The 19,767-nt window shown below is 47.0% G+C and overlaps 1 protein-coding gene across 3 annotated transcripts in view; it reads left to right on the top strand.

Moving 5' to 3' along the window:
- Positions 1-19,767, top strand: part of SLCO3A1 (solute carrier organic anion transporter family member 3A1) — a 316,038-nt gene that overhangs the window by 244,451 nt on the left and 51,820 nt on the right. For all 3 annotated transcript variants that reach the window (XM_007990478.3, XM_007990477.3, XM_007990479.3), the window contains exon 4: positions 6,816-7,079. In XM_007990478.3, coding sequence (XP_007988669.1) covers positions 6,816-7,079 — 264 coding nt within the window. The remainder of the gene's footprint in view (positions 1-6,815; positions 7,080-19,767) is intronic.

The following is a 19,767-nucleotide window of genomic DNA, read 5'->3' as shown; positions in this document are numbered from 1 at the left end:
AGTCCCGTGTGGGCATCTCGCTGATGGCAGCCTTCCCCACCAAGTTGATAATGGAATTCTCTTTCTGTTTCTAAAGAATGCAAGGTGCATTGTCAGTTACGATCTTTGTCTGCGTCCTTCCCAGAGGCACCGTGAGGGTTGGTGCAGCTCTTTACCAGTAGAGGGCAGAAGAATATCATTTATCCTGTTTAGGGAGTCAGCCACAGAATTCTGTAGTTTCCAGCAGTTTTTATTGTTTCTAATCTTGTGACTGAAACTTGCCGCTTGCGGGTGGATTTGGGCTGTATTTGAGGAAGGGATTCTTAATTTCTTTAGGGTCTCCCCTATCTTTTCCTTGCTTTCCTAAAGCAGTACTCTTCTGTAGGGCTGTCCAGTGTATGGAAACATTACTGTAGGCATTAATAGATGAGAGCCACACACGGACACATATGTCTGAAGTCCCCACTGAGATTGGGGTCCAGGAAAAGCAGCAGCCTGAAATTTGTGGGGAAGCAGCAAGGCAGGTCCACAGAGGGCCCTTGTTACGGGGTAGATGGAGGAGAGAAGGTGGCATCCACCACATAGCCTGGTGCCCACATTGAGAGAATCCAGTGAGGAAGCCTGGTTGAAACTTGTGAGTAGATGCAGCTGGGGGTGCCAAGGAGGGCTGATTGTAGACATGGGCCAGCTCTGGGGTGAGAGCCCCCATAGGGCACCTTGCCTGGAGGTCCCAACTGGCTCCACTTAGACATGGGCTGCTTCTGCTACTGCCTTAAATCCGTGTTTGATCCCTACATGGTTCCCTTTGCTCCTCAGCTCAGGGAGAATAAATCTGTCCCCTGAGAGCTGGGGGAAGAAATGATGGTGCCTCCAGGATTTCTTTTTTAGGTTCTTTATTAAACTGAACCCCAGGTGAGAACAGGACTTTGAAGAAAAGAAGGACTTGGTAGCAGAATACATATCTAATCACTGCCTTGGCAAGCCTTAACTATGTGGGTTTATTACAAAAAGATTAGTAATACCAGCAGCCATGAATTGGTCACTTATTAAAGCTGTACATAGATTACCTCATTGGAGCCTCAGCACATTTTTATGGGAGTGTAGATCCTACTATTAGGTGAGGCATTATCATGCAATAGTTAAGAATTCGAGCACTGGAATCAGACTCCATTTGAATTCTGACTACCCCCCTTACATGTTCTGTGATCCTGGGGACATTACACACACATCCTGAGTCTGTGTGTGGGTGGCATGAGCTACTCATGCAAAGCATTTAGCACAATGCCTGGTGTATAGTAAGCACACAATAAATACTTATAATAAGAAGTCCGAGAGGTTAACAGTTTCCACAGCTAGGGATAGAGCAAGGATTCATTCCCAGGCCTGTCTGACCTCAAAGCCCCACTCTTAACAGAACAGCTGGCTTCCCTGAAACATCTCCAGGAATTTAGCCAGAAGGGGGCTCCCTTCCATGGACAAAGGCCTTGTTGAGATGACCTAGCCTCACCAGCACATCCGTGCAGACTTGTCCTGAGGCACACACGAGCAGGCCTGGCAGAAGGCTACATGGCGTTGGCAGCTGGAACAAGATGTGGCCATCTGTTTGCTTCACAAGAAAGGTCAACAGGCTGAGAGCCTCCTGCTCCGCTGTCCTGAGGGCTGGCTGCTACTGCTAGATTCCTTCATTTTGGGCTAATTAGCCCGATGGCTGGGATTCTAGATGTTCAGTGCCACCCTCCAGCCTTAGCCCCTTCCTGTCTCCATTTTCTAATTAGGTTTGTAATTTAATGATACTCTTAGAATTCTTGAGTCCCATAGCAAAAGTGTGGCAACATAGGTTAAACAAATAGGTAAATGAACTACAAAAAAAAAAGTCCATATGTCCCAGGAGTAAGAAGTAAATGTCGCCAATTTGCTTTGATCTGCTCTTCTCACAATCTCAGGTATCCTCATGAGTTTGTGGGTGGGTTGGTTGGTTAGTTTTAAACTGGTTTAACTGTATTTCCAGTGACTTTTCATTTGATCTTGGAAATGGGTGGAAATCTCAGTGAGCCCCCTAGTTCAGCTGACCCTTGGCAGAAAGAGTAAACAGCTGTCAACAACTCTCAACTTACCCAATACAAGCAACAAATAAGAACAACCCAAAAGTCAGACACAAAGAGTGGAAGGGTTAGAAAAATGGATCTCGTAAGGCTGGGCATAGTGGCTCTCACCTGTAATCCCAGCACTTTGGGAAGCCGAGGCAGGTGGATCACCTGAGGTCAGGAGTTTGAGACCAGACCAGCCAACATGGTGAAACCTGTCTCTACTAAAAATAAAAATTAGCCGGGCGTGATGGTAGGCACCTGTAATCCCAGCTACTTGGGAGGCTGACACAGGAGAATTGCTTGAACCTGGGAGGTGGAGGTTGCAGTAAACTGAGATCTCACCACTGCACTCCAGCCTGGGTAATAGAGTGAAACTCCATCTCCAAAAATAAATAAATAAATAAATAAATAAATAAATAAATAAATAAATAAGGGAAATGGATCTGGAAAAGGAGAAAAACCTTCTACGCCTATTGACACCTATGTCAAGACAAGTCCAAGGTGTGCCTGGCTTCATGACAGACATTTCCATCATGGTACACCCAGTGTATGGTTCTCTTTGTTCCACTCTGCAACCCTTTTCTCCTGTCACCTTTACCAGACTTCCCTCAGAATGAAATGGCATCTGTTCTCATTGTCTGAAATGACCACGGGGTAGATTAGTGGCTTGATGAGGGAGTTGAGCCTATTCACTTAGAGTCCCCTGAGTGTGCCACACCTTGGCTCAGCCTGTTCCCTCAGCCTGAGATACTGTCTCTACCTCATTTTATTCAACATCTTTCTTCATCCATGTGTTTAGTTTTGTTGGCAATTGAATGTATCTAAGTAAATGAGACAGATTGGTGCTTTCAGTTTTGTTCTGGGCATCTTACTGAAAGCAGCCCTTGCCAGAAGGCTGAAACTGCAGCCGTTTTTTTAAAGTTAAGACACTAACTAGAACCAAATAGAGAAGTAAAGAGGATTTCAAGTCTTCCTCCCTACCTTTACCTAAAACAATACTTTGCTATGTCAAGCCTGCCTGAGACGGCTGTTCTTATAGAACATGGATTTTTATTTCCTAAACCTTTTGTACTAGTCAGGGTAGACTAGGTTATGTTGCAGTAACAAACAGCTCCCAAATCTCAGCAGCTTAGAATACTAAATGGTTCTTTCTTCTTTGTGCTAGATCCAATGCAGATCAACATGAACATTTCGTTTATTGTAGCCTATCAGATACCATCTTAGGAGGAAAGAGGGGTTGGAGTCATGCACCAGCTCATACACACTTCCACCCAGAAATGATACATAACCCCCTTGCTCACATTTCATAGGCAAATCTCTGTGGCTTATGGTTACACCTAACTTCACAGAGTGAGGAGGTGTCATCCTCCTTGACATCAGAGGTGGAGGACACTAATAACATCTACCACACTGTCCTCTTCCAGCCACACAGTTTCAATATCTCTAGTACTGATATCAATATCTGATATCAATATCTCTAGTACTGAAACAGTATCTAGTACTGAAACAGTATCTGTAGAGCATTGACAGATGATTGCCAGCAGGTGGAGGGAGATTTTTCACCATAACTAGCCATAATGCCTCACCATAACTAGCCAAAATGCCTTGTTAGCTGGGCACAGTGGTTCACACCTGTAATCCCAGCACTTTGGGAGGCCAATGTGGGTGGATCACCTGAAGTCAGGAGTTCAAGACCAGCCTGGCCAACATGGTGTGAAACCCCATCTCTACCAAAAGTACAAAAATTAGCCAGGCATGGTGGTGGGTGCCTGTAATCTCAGTACTCGAGAGGCTGAGGCAGGAGAATCACCTCCACAGGAGGTGGAGGTTTTGGTGAGCTGAGATCACGCCACTGCACTCCAGCCTGGGCGATAGAGCAAGAATCCGCCTCAAAAAAAAAAAAAAAGAAAAGAAAAGAAAAAATAGTGTTTGTTATAGAGATGGACAGAGGTAAGACATTTTTCAGACAGGTCCAACCATTAGTTGTCTTTCCTAGATCAAAGTCACCAAGCCTCCCCCCGCCCTCAGGGCAGCACACTCTACAGCTGAGCGGTTTCCCTCTGCATGTTATTTCTGTGTCTGCCACAGTGCTCCGGATAATTGAAATGGAGAAAAAAATCAATACTTCCCAAAATAGTCAGTGATGAGTGTCTGGGATCTACAGAATGCTGCTGTACGCCACCTTCACGCAGGCCCCGTCTCTTGTCCTTGCCCAGGTGGCAGGTGGGCTTTGGTTCTGACACAGGTGACGTGCCCTTCCCCATCTTTCAAACTGAGCCAGTGTTGGCTTTCCTCACACATACACATACCTACATACCTACAGGGAGCAAGTTGACACGTTCACACAAACCGTCACCTCCCCCATCACTGTCCCTCTCCCTGGGATGTTTTCTCACACATAGAACAACAGAGTCACTAAATTCCTAACTAAAATATGACTTTTCTAATTTTGTTCCCCCAAACAACTGCTAGGATTTCTCTCTCTTTACCCGCTCACATCTGCCAGCTTTTCAATTCCCCCTTTATGGAGCCTGGAGACAATGGAGGAAATACTTCAGCTCCCTTTTGCTGTCTTCTGTTTTCATTCATTGCTTGGCAGAAGGGGAAGAAACACAGTAAGTGACTAGTGAAAACATTCCTGTTCAGCTACCAGAGGCAATATCACTTCCTTGTGTCTTCCCTCATTTGCATAAAGATGCTTTCAAGATCACCTTGTGTTTTCCCATGCCGTACCTTTTAAAAAGATCCCTATTTTGAGATTCGCATTTATATACATATATGTACATAAAAGTGAAGATAACAAGATCTACTCTCTATATAAAGAGCCTACTCTGCATCAGGTGATTCTTGCTCATTGCCTGTCATCCTTGCAACCACTCTAGGTTGAAGCTGTCTTCATTTTGCAAATGATGCAGCTAAGACTCAAGGAGGGTAAGTATCCTGCCCAGTATCACATGCTAGTAAGTGGCAGAGCTGGGATTCGCAAGTAATCTGCCCAGTATCACGTGCTAGTAAGTGGCAGAGATGGGATTTGACCCCAAGTTCTCAAAGCTTACACTGTCCCCTCTCCAGCTTGTAACTATGCAGAAACATCTGGTCCATCGTAGTGCTGTTATTGCTGCTGAGTATATGTCAGCGTCTCCAGGACAGTGACTAACCAGTGTTCTAAAGGCCACTTGCTACCTGCTGGAAGAGCTGGCGGCCTTAGGCTCATGGCACAAAGAGCAGGAATTGATCATTCACCTCAGGCCCTATAGGGAGCCCAAAACAAAGTCCAGACATTGAAGAGGGGCAGTGGAACAGAAAGGTGAGAGTGTGGACCTTGGCGTGTGTATACCTGTGTTCCGTCCTTCAGCCCCATGAACCTGGGTAAGGAACCTAACCTTTCTAAGCCTCAGTTTCTCCATCTATAGAAAAATAGAGATAATAAAAGTCCTGCCTTGTAGAGTTATGGGGAAGGCTGGCTGGAACAGTTAAGAATGTGCTCTGCATAATGCCTGGTGCAGAGGAAACCCTCAATAAATGATGACTGGCATTATCATTAATGCTAGCTGAGGAGTCTTCAGGGAGAGCATTTTATGAATGCTGAAGTGTTCATCTGGCGTCTGCGGTCATTACTCTTCCCAGACCTGTCCATCCATCTGGTCCAGGCCTGCAACCCTGTTGGTCCTACTTCATACACCATTGCCCAGATCTCCCCAGTTCTCCTTCCGTGTTCCAGGGGCATGGTTTGTTGTCAAAGAGACATTTCTAAGCAGCTCGCCTGGGAGCCGTGCTGTGCAAGGCAGTTGTAAAGAGAGAGAAAGAAAAAAAACTGTACCAAAGGGTAAGCTGAAGTTTATGTTCTTGTGACTTAGCTGGCAAAATCAAAGAAATAGTGGTACAGGGCCACCAAACCACATGCATAGCACCTTTAAGCACATGAGGCGGCTGCAAAGCTTTGTATTAGAGAGCTGGTGCCAAGCCACAGGCCACCAACAAGGTTGGCATTAACCTCTCCACTAGTAGCATGGAAACAAAGGACCCTCGCCATAAATAACAGGCTACCATCATCTGGATGCCCCAGCATGTGCCAGGTACTCTTCTGAGCATTTTATGTCTGGTGTGGTCATTTAATCTTCCCACTAAGTACTACCATCATCATAGATGTTATATAGATCAGTAAACTGAGGCATAGAGAGTTCAAACCACTGGCCTAGGATCACACAGAGAGCAAGGGGTAGGACTTCAACCCAGGCAGCCTGGCTTCAGAGGCCATACTGTAAAACCCTATTGTGTGCCTCCGCTTACGAGCTGTGAACCTAATTTAAGACAGTGAGTGGGGCTTTGAGTGGGATCTCATATGAGCTGCTTTTTGGAAGCCAAGAGTGAATATACCTGATGAAAATCTACCTCTGAACAATAAACACTCCCTTGTGTTTCTTTGAGCACACCTTGGCAGCTCTGCCAAGCCAGTCAGTTTTAGCCTAAATTCAGAGAATGTCTGGCTTCTCACTGTTTTTGTTTAGACTGATATAAACACAGGGTAGACAAGAAAATTAAGGAGGGAATGTGATCAGCCTTCGGCTTTGAGAGAAACAGAACCGCTGATGTGCAACAATAGGCTTCGTAGCCTGGCAGCCACTGTTCCCAACCCCAGGTCATTTCTAGAGCCTTTGCCCTCTCTATTCAACTGAGTCAGATTCTCAGTAAAATCCCCAGTGGTGCAGCCTTCTTTTCTCCACTAAGCTGTGCTCTTTCCATTTGCAGGTAACCTGGACATCACTCCGGATGACCCCCGCTGGATCGGAGCCTGGTGGGGTGGCTTTCTGCTCTGCGGTGCCTTACTCTTCTTCTCTTCCCTCTTGATGTTTGGGTTTCCACAGTCCCTGCCCCCGCACTCAGACCCCGCCATGGAAAGCGAGCAGGCCATGCTCCCCGAAAGAGAATACGAGAGGCCCAAGCCCAGCAATGGGGTCCTGAGGCACCCCCTGGAGCCAGACAGCAGTGCCTCCTGTTTCCAGCAGCTGAGAGGTAAAGGTGGCCTCGTCTGCCTCTACTCAGAACAGTAGGGGGATTGGGATGGGGGTGATGAGTGAAGGGGTGGCACCCAGGACTGGGGTGCTTGGGGACTTGGTGGAGACAGAATAATATTGGCCTGCATCGCTGGCCTCTACCAACCAGGTACTTAACTTATTCCTGAGAAGTAAATAACCTGACTTGCTTAATAAAAACAAAAATGAAGTAGCTACCATTTGTTAAAGGGACCCAGTGGTTAATATAGGACCTGACATTTAATAAATGTAAATGTCTTTAGAAGGAAGCAAAATATTCTGTGAAGCTTTTTTGAATTCTTTCAGGCCACCTACAAGCCCCTGGAAGCAATAAAGGACTTTTGAAGTTGGCTTCCTTTGCCTGATATCAGCATTCTTTAAAAAGCCACCTCCAGCCTGGCGCGATGGCTCACGCCTATAATCCCGGCCCTTTGGGAAGCCAAGGCAGGTGAACCACTTGAGGTCAGGAGTCTGAGACTAGCCTGCCCACCATGGTGAAACCCCATCTCTACTAAAATACAAAAATTAGCCGGGGTTGGTGGCATGTGCCTGTAATCCCAGCTACTCGGGAGGCTGAGGCAGGAGAATCACTTGGTCCTGGGTTCAAGCTCACCAGAGGTTGCAGTGAGCCGAGATTGCACCACTGCACTCCAGCCTGGGTGACAGAGCGAGACTCTATCTCTAAATAAATAAATAAAGCCAACTCCAAAGTACATTTCTGTAGATTCACTTTGTCCTTTCATTGCCTCCACTAAAGATGAGAGATGTTTTCCTGAAGAAAGAAATATTAACCCAGTCTTAATGACACAGTCACACTTTAGAATGCAGCAAAGCTCTTGCTATCGTTTTTTAAAGAAAAATGTGCAACTTTTCTGAAAAACTGGTGAAGCACAAACAGTGATGCAGAATGAGAATGAGAGCCCCCCCACCCCCCAAGTTGTTTCCATCTTCAGCACAATCCTTTAAAGATGAGGAAAATGACGAGGAGCTCAATGTAGCCTGGCAGTCTCAGAAGCTGCTCAGCGACCATCAGGCGAGGTATGTGTGGGGTTCCTTAATGCACACGACTCCTTACTCAGCTCCCCTGAAGTCCTGCTGGATTTTAGAAATGAGTGGGCTCATGCAGCCAGGAGCAAGGTGAGGCACTACTTCCCAGGGAAGCTGGGATGCAGAAGGGAGATGGCCAGTCCCCTCTGTGCAGAAATGAGGCACTCAGCCGGATCAGACTTCCGCAGTGGCACATGCAGTCCTCCTGTGCTTTAGACATTTCCTAGCAGTCAAAGTCTGTTTACTAAACTTCTGTGTAACAACGTGTGCCTTCTATGGAGATGCTAGACATTCGTGGAGAGAAGCTTGAACTGCTTTGTGCTCAGCCCCCTGTTCTGTTCCTCACCAGCCCTGCAATCATTAACTCCCCCCTGCTTCTTTTCCACGAATGTAAAACTGTAATAACACAATTCCTCACTGCCAGTGCTGTCTCGAAAATGAAAGCACTGCTACAGAAGACTGTCTGTTAATCGTACCTGTTAGTCCATGAGGAATCTGAAGAACTTGTGTTATTTCTGAAGAGGGACAATTTTAATATCCTAATGTGATGTCTGGCCCCGTGTTCCACAATGGTTTCTACCAATGCTGTAATTTGGAATCATCCATAAAATTTAAGTTCCAGAATGCATTGGTAGATGAGAAGGCCAGCCAATCTGTGTCCTCTAGGGTTGCCTTGGCTTGGAATGCCCCCGTCCCCATGCATGTGTGCTTAATAAAATAGGCTCACTTCCAGCAGCCCCTAGATAAGGAAGGTGCCTGCGACTCCCCTAATAGTAGGAGAGTGATGCCTGCGACTCCCCTAATAGAACAGCCATCCATAGAAAGTGTCCTGGTAACTAGACCCCTAGGAATAAATTGGGCAGGTATGAAAGTGTGGCTTTCAAAGGACATCCTGGCCCTGCGTGACTACAGCATTTCCAAGTCGCTCCCCATCTCAGGATAATGACCCTGTTTCCCAAGGGCTCTGATTGTAAAAGCTGCACTAGTAATCACTTATCTTTCATCTCTGGGAATAAAAAGATGAAAAAGATATAATGATGCCATCAGAGAACTCACCATCCCACATAGGATCAGGCCTGTAAGTCAGCAAAGGCAGCCCAGTGTTTTGAGAACCGCAATAACAAGCAATACAGGTGGTTACAGAAATGCAGCAAAGAGACAGAGAGAAGCCCACCGCTCCTGGGCCATGAGTTGCGGGTGAGGGAAGGGTCAGCGGCAGAGCTGAGCCGAGTCTTGAGGCCTACCATGGCTTCAGCATTCTTGGGTCATGATTCAGTTGCTCGTTAACTCATTTGTTTTATCCATTGGTAGTTACTGAGACCCTACTAGATGCTGAGCACAGCCTAGACTAAAGCGATTTATATTCTGGAGCTTATATTCTCCTAGGTTGCAATAGGCAAGGTCAAAGCAATGACAAGATAAGCAGGCACTCTGGGTGAGCTGCCGTTGTGCTGACAAGTACACAGTCAGGTAGACGAGTCTGGGACCTGCGAGGCCATATTGATTACAAACTGTAATCTGTATACACACAGGCTTCGCTTCTGATGGTTACTGATTTTAATTTAGAATTAACAATTCCCAGATGCAATTGGTCCATAATGGACTAACATGATGTCCCAACAGGAAAGGAAGAAAGTGTTTCTACAAGACTCCTTAAGAGCCAAAATACAGTGAAGTGAGCTATTATGCTAATAAACACATTTTATACATGCCAGTGCATGAAGTGGGGCCACAGTCGTTTACATGATTTATTTCTCCATGTGAGACACATGTTTTTGCTATATGAGCTTTTCCACCAAAAGCACCATGCAGTGCTCCCTGGCATTCCAAAACCCTTCATCCAATTTGCATCCTGGGAAACCCACGCTTCAAATGCAGTGCTATACATGCAGTGTGTTACACATTTGTGGATGTAAATAAGCTGAACAGCATTGCATGTATACATAGAATTGACATTGCTCCTAAAACCTCTATGTTGCAATTTCTCATCCATTTTGTCTGAGCTTGCAAATGTGTTTCTTCTTTGGCCATCAATCTGTGTCCCCTGCTGTGCTCTGCAGACAGCAAAGGCCCCTGAGAAGAGCTGGCATTGCGCCAAGAAGAGCCCTTCCAGCCCCTCTTCTCTGGAACTTAGAGAGTCTTCCCCTGCTCCTGGGAGAAAATGGGGCTCTCTGCTTTGAGGCAGACCCACCTGGGTTAAAATCCAGCTCAGTCACTTCTTTTTTTTTTTTTTTTTTTGAGACGGAGTCTCGCTCTGTCACCCAGGCTGGAGTGCAGTGGCCGTATCTCAGCTCACTGGAAGCTCCGCCTCCCGGGTTTACGCCATTCTCCTGCCTCAGCCTCCCGAGTAGCTGGGACTACAGGCACCTGCCACCACATCTGGCTAATTTTTTATGTGTTTAGTAGAGATGGGGTTTCACCGTGTTAGCCAGGATGGTCTCGATCTCCGGACCTCGTGATCTGCCCGTCTCGGCCTCCCAAAGTGCTGGGATTACAGGCTTGAGCCACCGCGCCCAGCCTGCTCAGTCACTTCTTAATCATGCAGGCTTGGCCACATCACTTAACTCCTCTCAGCTTTCACATGTGGTGTCTGGTTTAGTCTTTACCAGAACTGTGTAAGGTCAATATCACTGTTTATTCCTGTCTATAGGTGAAGAAACCAAGCTCTGGTGATATGGGGGTTAGAGTCTATGGTTCGATTTTCAGAGCATTCCCCTAGAAAAAGCGGGCTTCAGACGTCTGCTTCCAACAGTCAGCCATCAATTGGGTTTGCAACCCTTATCCAAAGCTAAGAAATGGAAAGCCCATAGTCTTGCTCCAGGTCAGCCTAGAAGTCTCCATCTTATAGCAACAGCCCCATAACCATCTTACCATGCAGAAAGCAGATGAACAAATACTTGGGTTTGTTACACTCCAGTATGTCCCCGATATGGGGGCCTGCCAAGCCAAGGCACATTTTTACTTCTCATCTGTGCCACCAAATAACTTTTCCTTTAAGACGTGGCTCTGGCTCTGCTCCTCCCTGATCTTGCATTTTGGATGGCCTGTTTTTTACACACCTCACGTTCATCCTCTTGTGTCCTGTCCTCCCCTTTCCTACTTGGTAAGCTGTGTGTGGACAAGGCTGCACCTAGTGTGCTGAATCTAGCAAATGCTCAGAGTTTGCAGAATTGCTTATGAGAGGCTACACCTGGAGGGAAGAAGTTCAGGGACTGTAATAGACAAATGTACAGTATCACCATCAGACAGTGTATTAAATATCACCTCCACAGTTTTGTGCTTCATTGTAAGTTGTCTCCGGCATCTCTTGCCCTGAGAGGCCTTGATGGACGTGACAAGGGTCTCTTCTGCAGCCGCATATCCATGTGCCTTCTCCCTCCAGCTCTGTACATTTCCTGGAATGCATCAGGCAATCTCTTGTTTGCTGCTGTTTCTCCCTGGAATGCCCTTCTTTCTTCAGTTCACTTCTGGGCTGGACTCTGTTCTCACCTCCCCAGGAAGCCCCCCAGAGCCCCTCTGCATACATGCCCCTGTGTACCCAGTGCTGGGTTAGCTGCGTTCCTCTGAGGTCCCCGGAATCCCTGCAGAGCACCTGTGAACACATTACCATGGCAGTCTCTCTGCTTGTCTGTGTCTGCCCAAAGATTATGCATTTTCCAGGGATGAAGCTGTAGTTCATCTGTTCATTTCCAATGCACAGAACAGTGCATAGCGTGTAGGTGATACTGGTTGAATGAAGTAATAAGTGAATACTTTCTTGCCAGCCTGCATGTATGTATAGACGTGGACACATGCACAAATAGCAGGTAATGATTTTTTTTGTGCACTGTTGTATTTCATCCCTGTACCTTAGGAGGCATTGGTACCACTTACCAATAAGGAAAGTGAGGCTTGTAGATAGAAAGGAAAGGCATTTGAACCCGGGCGAAGGCTCCAGTGTCGGTCTTTTTAACCATGGCATTATGCTGCCACTTCTGACAGTAAACGGACACTCTCTTAAAGAATAAGTGGCATCAGCAGGTGCTAACTGACTTCTTAGCAGAGTGTACTAAAACTCCAGCTGCTGGCTGCAACAGCACAGATGTACCCTAAAATGATGGGTCTTCCAGACACAGCTGCAGCCTAAGAGGAAGGGAAGAACCAACTCCCTGCGAGCATTGGCCTGTCCTGACCCTCTGCCAGGTTTTCTAGCTGGGATGAGTGTAATCGCACCAGAGGTTTAAAATCCAAAGGGGAGAGTCCTGCCTTTGATCACTGAAAGAGCAGGGCAATCAAAAGCTGAGCACTCTTGTCTCTGAGCGCTTCACACTGACTGCCAAGTGGTCTCTTCCTGTCCCAGAAAAGATAGCAGGTGCCGGCTGAGTAGGCAGGACTGGGGCCTCAGGCTCAGAGTCTTTAAAGCCACCACCCAAATCTAGGCGATGAGTTATGATTTCCAGAGCTCTTGCATCGACCTCCCATTTGGCCCCCACAAGTGGCTGATGGGGTGGTTGTGTTACTAACCTCTGTCCTGATCCCTGAGTAATGTTAAACCAGGTACTCAGATTCCCGAGGCTGGGCTGGACCTAGTTTTCCAGACTCCATAATCCTGTGCTCTTTCCCCTGTTTCCTGTAAGGGTTCACTAAATTGTTCATAAACTGCTGAAAGAAAAGAAAGGGAATCAGGCTGGGGCCCATGTAACAAAGCCCTTCCTGTGTCTGAGAAACTTACCCTTCTGCAGCCTGCTCCCCCTCCAAAAGAGGCCATGCAGAACCCAAGCTCTAGAGAAGGTTCACCTTTTGAGGAGCTGAGATCCTCCTGGGTCCTTGTTACCTCCCCTGCCCTCCAGCAATGCAGTCCATCATGGAGTTCAGCCGATTTTGCCACCCAAATCTCTCTCCAGCCTGCTCTTGATCTTTGTTGGTCTGAGGGTCCTTGTTAACATTTATAAGGTAACACTCCACACTCCAGCATGCCCTGGGCCCTCCAGGCTGTTGTCCACTTTGTGATCTTTTCAGAACACATCTGATCGAGTTGCTGCCTCTTGCTTTAAGGGATGGAGGCAAAGTCCTTCCATGATCACTGAGTCCCTCCAAACCCTTGTCATGCCAGTGATGCCCTGTTCCCTCCATGCCCACCTCACTGGCCTCTTTTTAGTTCTCCTTATACCCCAGACTCCTTTCCTCCTAGGACTCTGCATTTGTTCCCTCTACTGGAATTCTGATTTCATCTTCAGACATCAGCTTATGTGTCATTACTTAGGAACATCTTCCCCACCCGGTGGTACCCCTTCCAAGGCACATCATAATTTTCCTTTATGTGTGTGAATAATTTTCCTTTATTCACTTACTCTGTACGTTTCATGAAAGCAGGGACTGCAATTGTTTTTGCTCGTGTCCTGGTACACAGCAGAGGCTCAGTGCCTTTTATTTGATAGGGGAGGGAGTAAATGGATTGCTGCTTTCCCTAAAGCTCCCCTGTCTCCTACTTCCCACTCAGGGTTTTGGCCTGTGTTTGACCAATCCATGGACGTAGACTTGGCAAGAGCTTCAGGTGTTCTGAGTGCCACCACCGGCCCACACGTGACTACCTGTGTTGGAGAGGATCTGCTCCTGGCACCCTGGCTGCTGAATGGTAGAGGATGTGCCAGCCCTGGAGCCAAAACTGACTTGCCCTGGGGACTTTGGGCTTCATGTTGTCAGTTACCCATCTTCTGGCAGGTGCTTTACATCTTGGTCAGGGAGCACATTCACCCCGCCCCACCACTGTGCTTCTCACAGTTCAGCAGGAGCCACAGATTTGCCTGGCCACAGGACCCAGCTCATGCCTCTCCACAGCTCATGCCTGGCCACAGGACCCACCTCATGCTTCTGCATCTGGGCCTCCTCCTTCCATTGCCATCTAGCTGTCAGTTTCTGCTACATTTTTCTTAATTAAAACCCTGTGCCTTTCAGCATAATGTTATGAGGAACCTGGTGATCTGAGAGTCGTTCTGCCAGCTCACCAGCTGAGCATTTTTTTAAATCATGCACTGTGTCCTCAGAACCATGTTCTTCCTGTGTGTGGATTTCCCGTTAAACTTTTTCTTTCCTGATTCCATGGTGAAGGAGACCATCTGCCCTCCCAAATGCTTGGAATCCTGTGCCAGGCTGTGATTTACATTCTGCCATGTCACAGGAGTTGTTTTTATAGGTCCCCACAGACCAGACTGGTCACTGGCTTAAGTTCTCATCAATACGGATTAATAGGGGACCTGCTGTGGACAGCACGGGAGGGATAGGTCCATAGATAAGCTACAGCTGCACTTCTCAAGTTATTTCAGCAAAGCTCCTGAGACAAACTATGTGAGGGTGCCTAGCATGATGCCTGGCACTTTGCTGATATTCCTGGAGCGTGTGTTGAGTGAAAGAATGAAGGAAATAATGAGAAAGCAGCGTTTCCCAATTAGGGTCCCTTGAGATGCTCAGGGAAAAACAAATCAGCAGCAGCAATAACAGAAGGATGGGGAAATGGTTAGATGGCCAAATAACTTTGGGAACCTGTGTGCCATTTGACCCTCTTTGAGATTCATACTCCTCAGACATGTGACTCGGAACTGTTTTATTCACATGAACTCTGGCCATTTGGCTAATGCTTGCAGGATACAGGGTAGAAAGTGGAAAGGCTCCCCGGAGGTTCAAATGGATGAACTGAGGACCAGAGAGAGGGGACTTGGAGACACTAGCTTAAAGACTGTAGCATTTCACCCCAATCTGGAAGGATGAGCAGGATCCCCGTGGATGGAGAGAGAAGAACTTTGGGATGGGGGACAGGGATAAGCAGAGACACATGGACAGGAATGCCCAAGACATTGTTGGGAGCTAGACGTCTGGTTTTAGAAAAGGTCATGCCAGGAGGCAGACTAGGGGCCGCTTCCTCACCAGCAGTTCCTGGTACCTGAAGCTGCTCATGGAGGCTTTCGTGAAATTATGAAGGAGTTATTGAAAGCCTTAGCATTGCCCTTCTGAAGTATCTGGACTTTATCTGAGGAGCCCTTGTTTCCAGCCAGGAGTTTGAGTCGGCACCTGTGGAGTTTCTTGAACCACGCTGTGTGTGGGCCGCAGCCCAGGAATTCTGATTCCGTGGGTAGAGAAGAGCTCCAAGCATCTGGATGTTTTCAAAGCCCCCTAGATGATTCTATGTGAACTCCTAATTGCAAATGAATGCCAGAAGCAATGGGGGTTCGTTGAGTGGCCTCCTCTGGGGGCCATCAGGTCAGAGCTGGTCCTCCTGCATTTGTACAGGCACGGGACATGTAATGGCAGGGGACTCACTCAACGAATAAGCTTGGGACACTGTAGACACTGTGATCCTCGTGGAGATTCATAAGTGATATATTAGCACATGAAGGCTCTGAGAAGGCCTGCTGTAAACTCAACACTTGAGGCAATAACATCAGGAACTCTAGGCTCAAAGATGGGCATTTATGTCCATCGGGTATTTCACCCCTGTTTCTTTGTGAATGTCAGTATTTCTCTTTCCAGACTTTCCAGGGTGAATGCCCCCATTGTTAGAGTTTTCATGAATGCCAAATGCAGTCAGCCTTGCTGCCACGGAGGTGGGCCACCACTCTCTCAGAGAAGGTTCTTAGGGGCGCGCCAGGAGCAGTGAAAGCGGCTGTTTGCTTACAAAAAGACTATTCCCTTAGTCTTTTTCTCTCTGCTGCCTCTGACCTGGAAAGACACCATGTTGAGTCTGAATAAGACGTTGCTACCTCCGAGGCTCTTTTCTTCATCTCTGTGATCCTGAGTGGAGCCTGCGCTTTTCTGACTTCACACTCCGGAGGGACAGAAATGACTGGGGCGACGCCAATTTGGAGCTGCAGCTTGCAGGAAGCTAACTGGGCCTCTGCAGACGCTTGCTTCGTGCTTTAAACTTTCTAATGGGCAGCCACACGATTCTTTTTCTCTCGGGCCTTCTTGGTGGGGTTATGAAGCACTGGTGACTTGAAAGGAATCAATAGAATTGATGGAGTTATCCCAGCCAGCCCGCACCCAGCCAACATTGGGATTTCATTCTAAACGCTCATTTCTGGTGCTGATCATTTCTTATTTGTTCACTCAAGCCACAAGCTTTTCTGTGCAAAGTTAGCACTACTCTCTGCCTCTTACCTCCAGAGGATGGTCAAAAGGAAACCCGGTAGCTGCTTCTCTCAAACCTGCAATGAGAAGGTGCTAGGAAGCACTCCCCTGGGGTCCTCAATAGCCCAGGGCAGAGGTTAGGAGGCAACTTCATCCAAATCAGTGAAACCACATTGGGTCTGAACCTGGAGCCGGAGGCTGCCCCATCTGGGGCCAGTGTGTGGCAGGCACTTGCTTTTAGAAGACTCCCAGACGCTGCAGGCCTCCTCTCCCACCTGGGCTTTCCTGCACCCCTACACAAGGGAATGGCTTAGATACCTCCAGAATCGACAGTGTAAATGAAGAAGAGACTGACATTCTGGATTTCTGGCCCCATAGGCCAGGAGTTTGAGTCAGCATCACCTGGGGAGTTTCTTGAACCATCCTGTATGTGGGCCACAGCCCAGGAATTCTGATTCTGTGGGTAAAGAAGGGGTCCAAGCGTCTGGATGTTTTCAAAGCCGCCTAGATGATTCTATGTGAACTCCCAATTGCACATGAATGCCAGAAGCCATGGGGGTTCTTTGACCTCCTCCGGGGGCAACAGGTCAGAACTGGTCCTCCTGCATCTGTGCAGGCAGGGGACATGTATTGGCAGGGGACTGACTTACCAAATAAGCTCACCCTGATTGTAGAATCAAGAGTCTAAATGTGTTTCCACCCGGACAGTGAACCTGTAGAATGTCACTAATGGTTTGTTCATAAGTTTGTTTATGTTGTCTCAAAGTTTCTTAAGAGGCTGTAACAGTTAACCCTTCAAAGCTCTGCGATTCATTCCTTCATTTTTAAATTTATTTATTAGATTCTTTAAGACACCTTGAGTTTGTTAAGCGTCTGCTCTTACTGGGCGTGGTGCTCACATCTCATGACGGAGCTACTCCATCCTTGCTCCCAGGTGGCTTCTGGCTTGTGAGAAGAGAAGGACTCAGGCAAGGGCATCCAGTGGGGGGCTTAAGCCTGCACGGGGCACATAAGCAACCAACTCGGTGGTTGCTAAACTTTGATGCTATTCCATGACACTATTTTTCCTAGGAGTCACCACACCTTGGATTCACACCTGTACTTCCATCACAGTATTTTTCTACATCTTTATTATTTCTTCCTCTTTCCCTTTCAAGTTATGATTTGAAGACTGTCATTTATCTCATCTAAGGTCTCCTTGCCTCTGTTCTCTCTTTCCTGTGGGTCTCATGTGTTGGGAAGCTCCTCATGGCACCTCAACATTCAGAAAAACAACTTTTATAGATTCAGGTCCCCACAAAATACCTGAATGTTAAGAATGTGGACTTTGGAGCTCAGGCTGACCTTAGTTCAAATCCACTCTACCTCACCTCCCAGCTCTGGATTCTTGGGCAAGGTGGAATTTACAGCCTCTCAATGAAGCCTTGGTTTTCTCATGTCGGGAATGATGATGTTAAGACGACCTGCTATTGTAATGGTTGTGAGAATTAAATGAAAAGCCCTTAGCACAGTGCCCCATCAAACACTGGTAACCGAAAAAGCATTGGCTACCATTGTAATTACTGAGCAGTTGCATGCATTAGCTTCATCTCCCCTTCTTGGGAGCCCTGACAGTGGTGTGTTGACAGCAATGTTATCAAAGGAAAAGAAAGTCAAGGCCAACTTCAGTAGAGAGATTAAAAGCAGAAATATACTGGGAGTCCAGCAGGTACACTGAGCCCCACAGTAACCACTGCCTGGGGCAACTTCAATTCCAGGGAATTGGACATGAAAACCAAGGCCATGGACAAGCACATTGTTTCCTCACCTGGCCTGCTGCCTGGCCCTCGGAGGTGGGAGCTCTTCTTGACCAAAGAGATGGCCCGGGAACTAAGCCCAGCCCACCTTCTCCATGGCTGTGGCTGCCCCACCCCATGCTCTTTCCCTTCTCTGCTAGCTCACCAAGCGGCACACACAGATACATCTGCAGCAAACCATGTATCCCCATGGCTCCGAGGAACACTACACATGACAAGGAGCCTCAGGGTTTCCTCCCTGATTTAACCATGAATCACTTCTTTTATATTAATTATGATTCATACTGAGCTCACACCTGTGTGCCAGAGACACTGGGCCACATGCTTTACACACTTGGGTCTCATTTCATCTTTATAGCAGTCTGTGGGATGGAGTTCTGTGCTCCAGTCACTTCCACATCTACTAAAGCCTTGAAGCCAGAATTCAAATCCCCATTACCTGACTCCTTAGACCAGGTTCTTAGCCATTATTTTATACAACCTCATTCAGCAAAACCTTTTCTACAGTACAAGCCTCCTCTTTCAGCTCTATAAGTCTTTCTTCCTTTTATTAATATTTCTCCCTCCCTCTCTTTCCTAGTTCTCTTCCCACAAAAAAAAAAAAAAAAAAAAAAAAGGACTAAGTCCCAGATACATCCCCGAATGCCAGATCTGGTCATTTTCCCCAACCTAAGTAGAAATTTTTTATTATTATTATTGCTATTACTATCAGTATTTCTTAGAATTAAGCTGCACCTTTGACTACCAGGAGTAGCCTGCATGCTTAATCTTCAAACCAGGAGCAGCTCAGAAGCCAGACCAGAATAGCATACTGGTTACAAGCACATACCGTGGCAGCAGGTACCAGAGTTTGAGTTTCTGCTGTGCTGCTCTAACCATGGGACCCCTCTCTGCCTCAGTTTTTTCATCTGTAAATGGGGGATTTAATAGTCCCAAGATCACAGGTTTGATGTGAGCAGATATGTGAGCATTTAGAACTGCATTTTTGCACAAAGGAAATGCTCTGTCAACGTTAGTTTTCATGACTCCTCTAAAATCTGCCTTTCTCCATCCTGAAGGACCTATAAGTTTCCAAGAACCCTTAATCCTACAGGAATCTCTTTTGAAGACTAGTAGTAGGAAACCTGTTTTCCCTAGAGACCGCTCTCCTGCCGCTCTTTCCAATTTTGTTCATCTTGCTGGTGACAGTACCAGGCTCCTAATGAGCGTTAAAAAGGTTTCTCCAGCTGGTGAGGCTGCATAATTCAAGCCAGCCTACCTCCCACCTCCAGCTCCCAAGTTCGGAGGCTAAATCGGTAGGTGGGGGGTACATGGCTAAGAGAGTCTGTAGATGTTTAATGGCCTGGTGTGGCCTTGGTTCACCAGTTTCTGTTTGCCTGGGTCACCCCATTAGCTGCTGCCTCCTTAAAAAGTCAGAATTTTATAGGCTTAACAATCTATTTGAATGAAAAAGCTTGAAACACAGGGTTGGCCCTAGGACCAAGCTAATTAATAGCCCTTCTCAAACTGGGGTTTTGGAAGGTAGGCTGAGCCTTTGAAAAGCAATCATCTTTTGAGGGTACTACAAGTGATTGCAACAAAACTGGGGATGGGAGGAAGAACCTGGAAGGAAATAGCGAACCCAAGAGGAAACTGTCATTTCTGGAGGCAAATTGCCTTGGTAGAGAGGAAAAAAAAAGAATGTTCTTCATGCAAGTAAGGCCCACTGAGGCTTCCTCAAGTCAA

The sequence above is a fragment of the Chlorocebus sabaeus genome, chromosome 29, assembly GCF_047675955.1.
Source record: "Chlorocebus sabaeus isolate Y175 chromosome 29, mChlSab1.0.hap1, whole genome shotgun sequence".
Classification (NCBI taxonomy): domain Eukaryota; kingdom Metazoa; phylum Chordata; class Mammalia; order Primates; family Cercopithecidae; genus Chlorocebus; species Chlorocebus sabaeus.
This window is presented reverse-complemented; position numbering and strand designations above follow the sequence as displayed.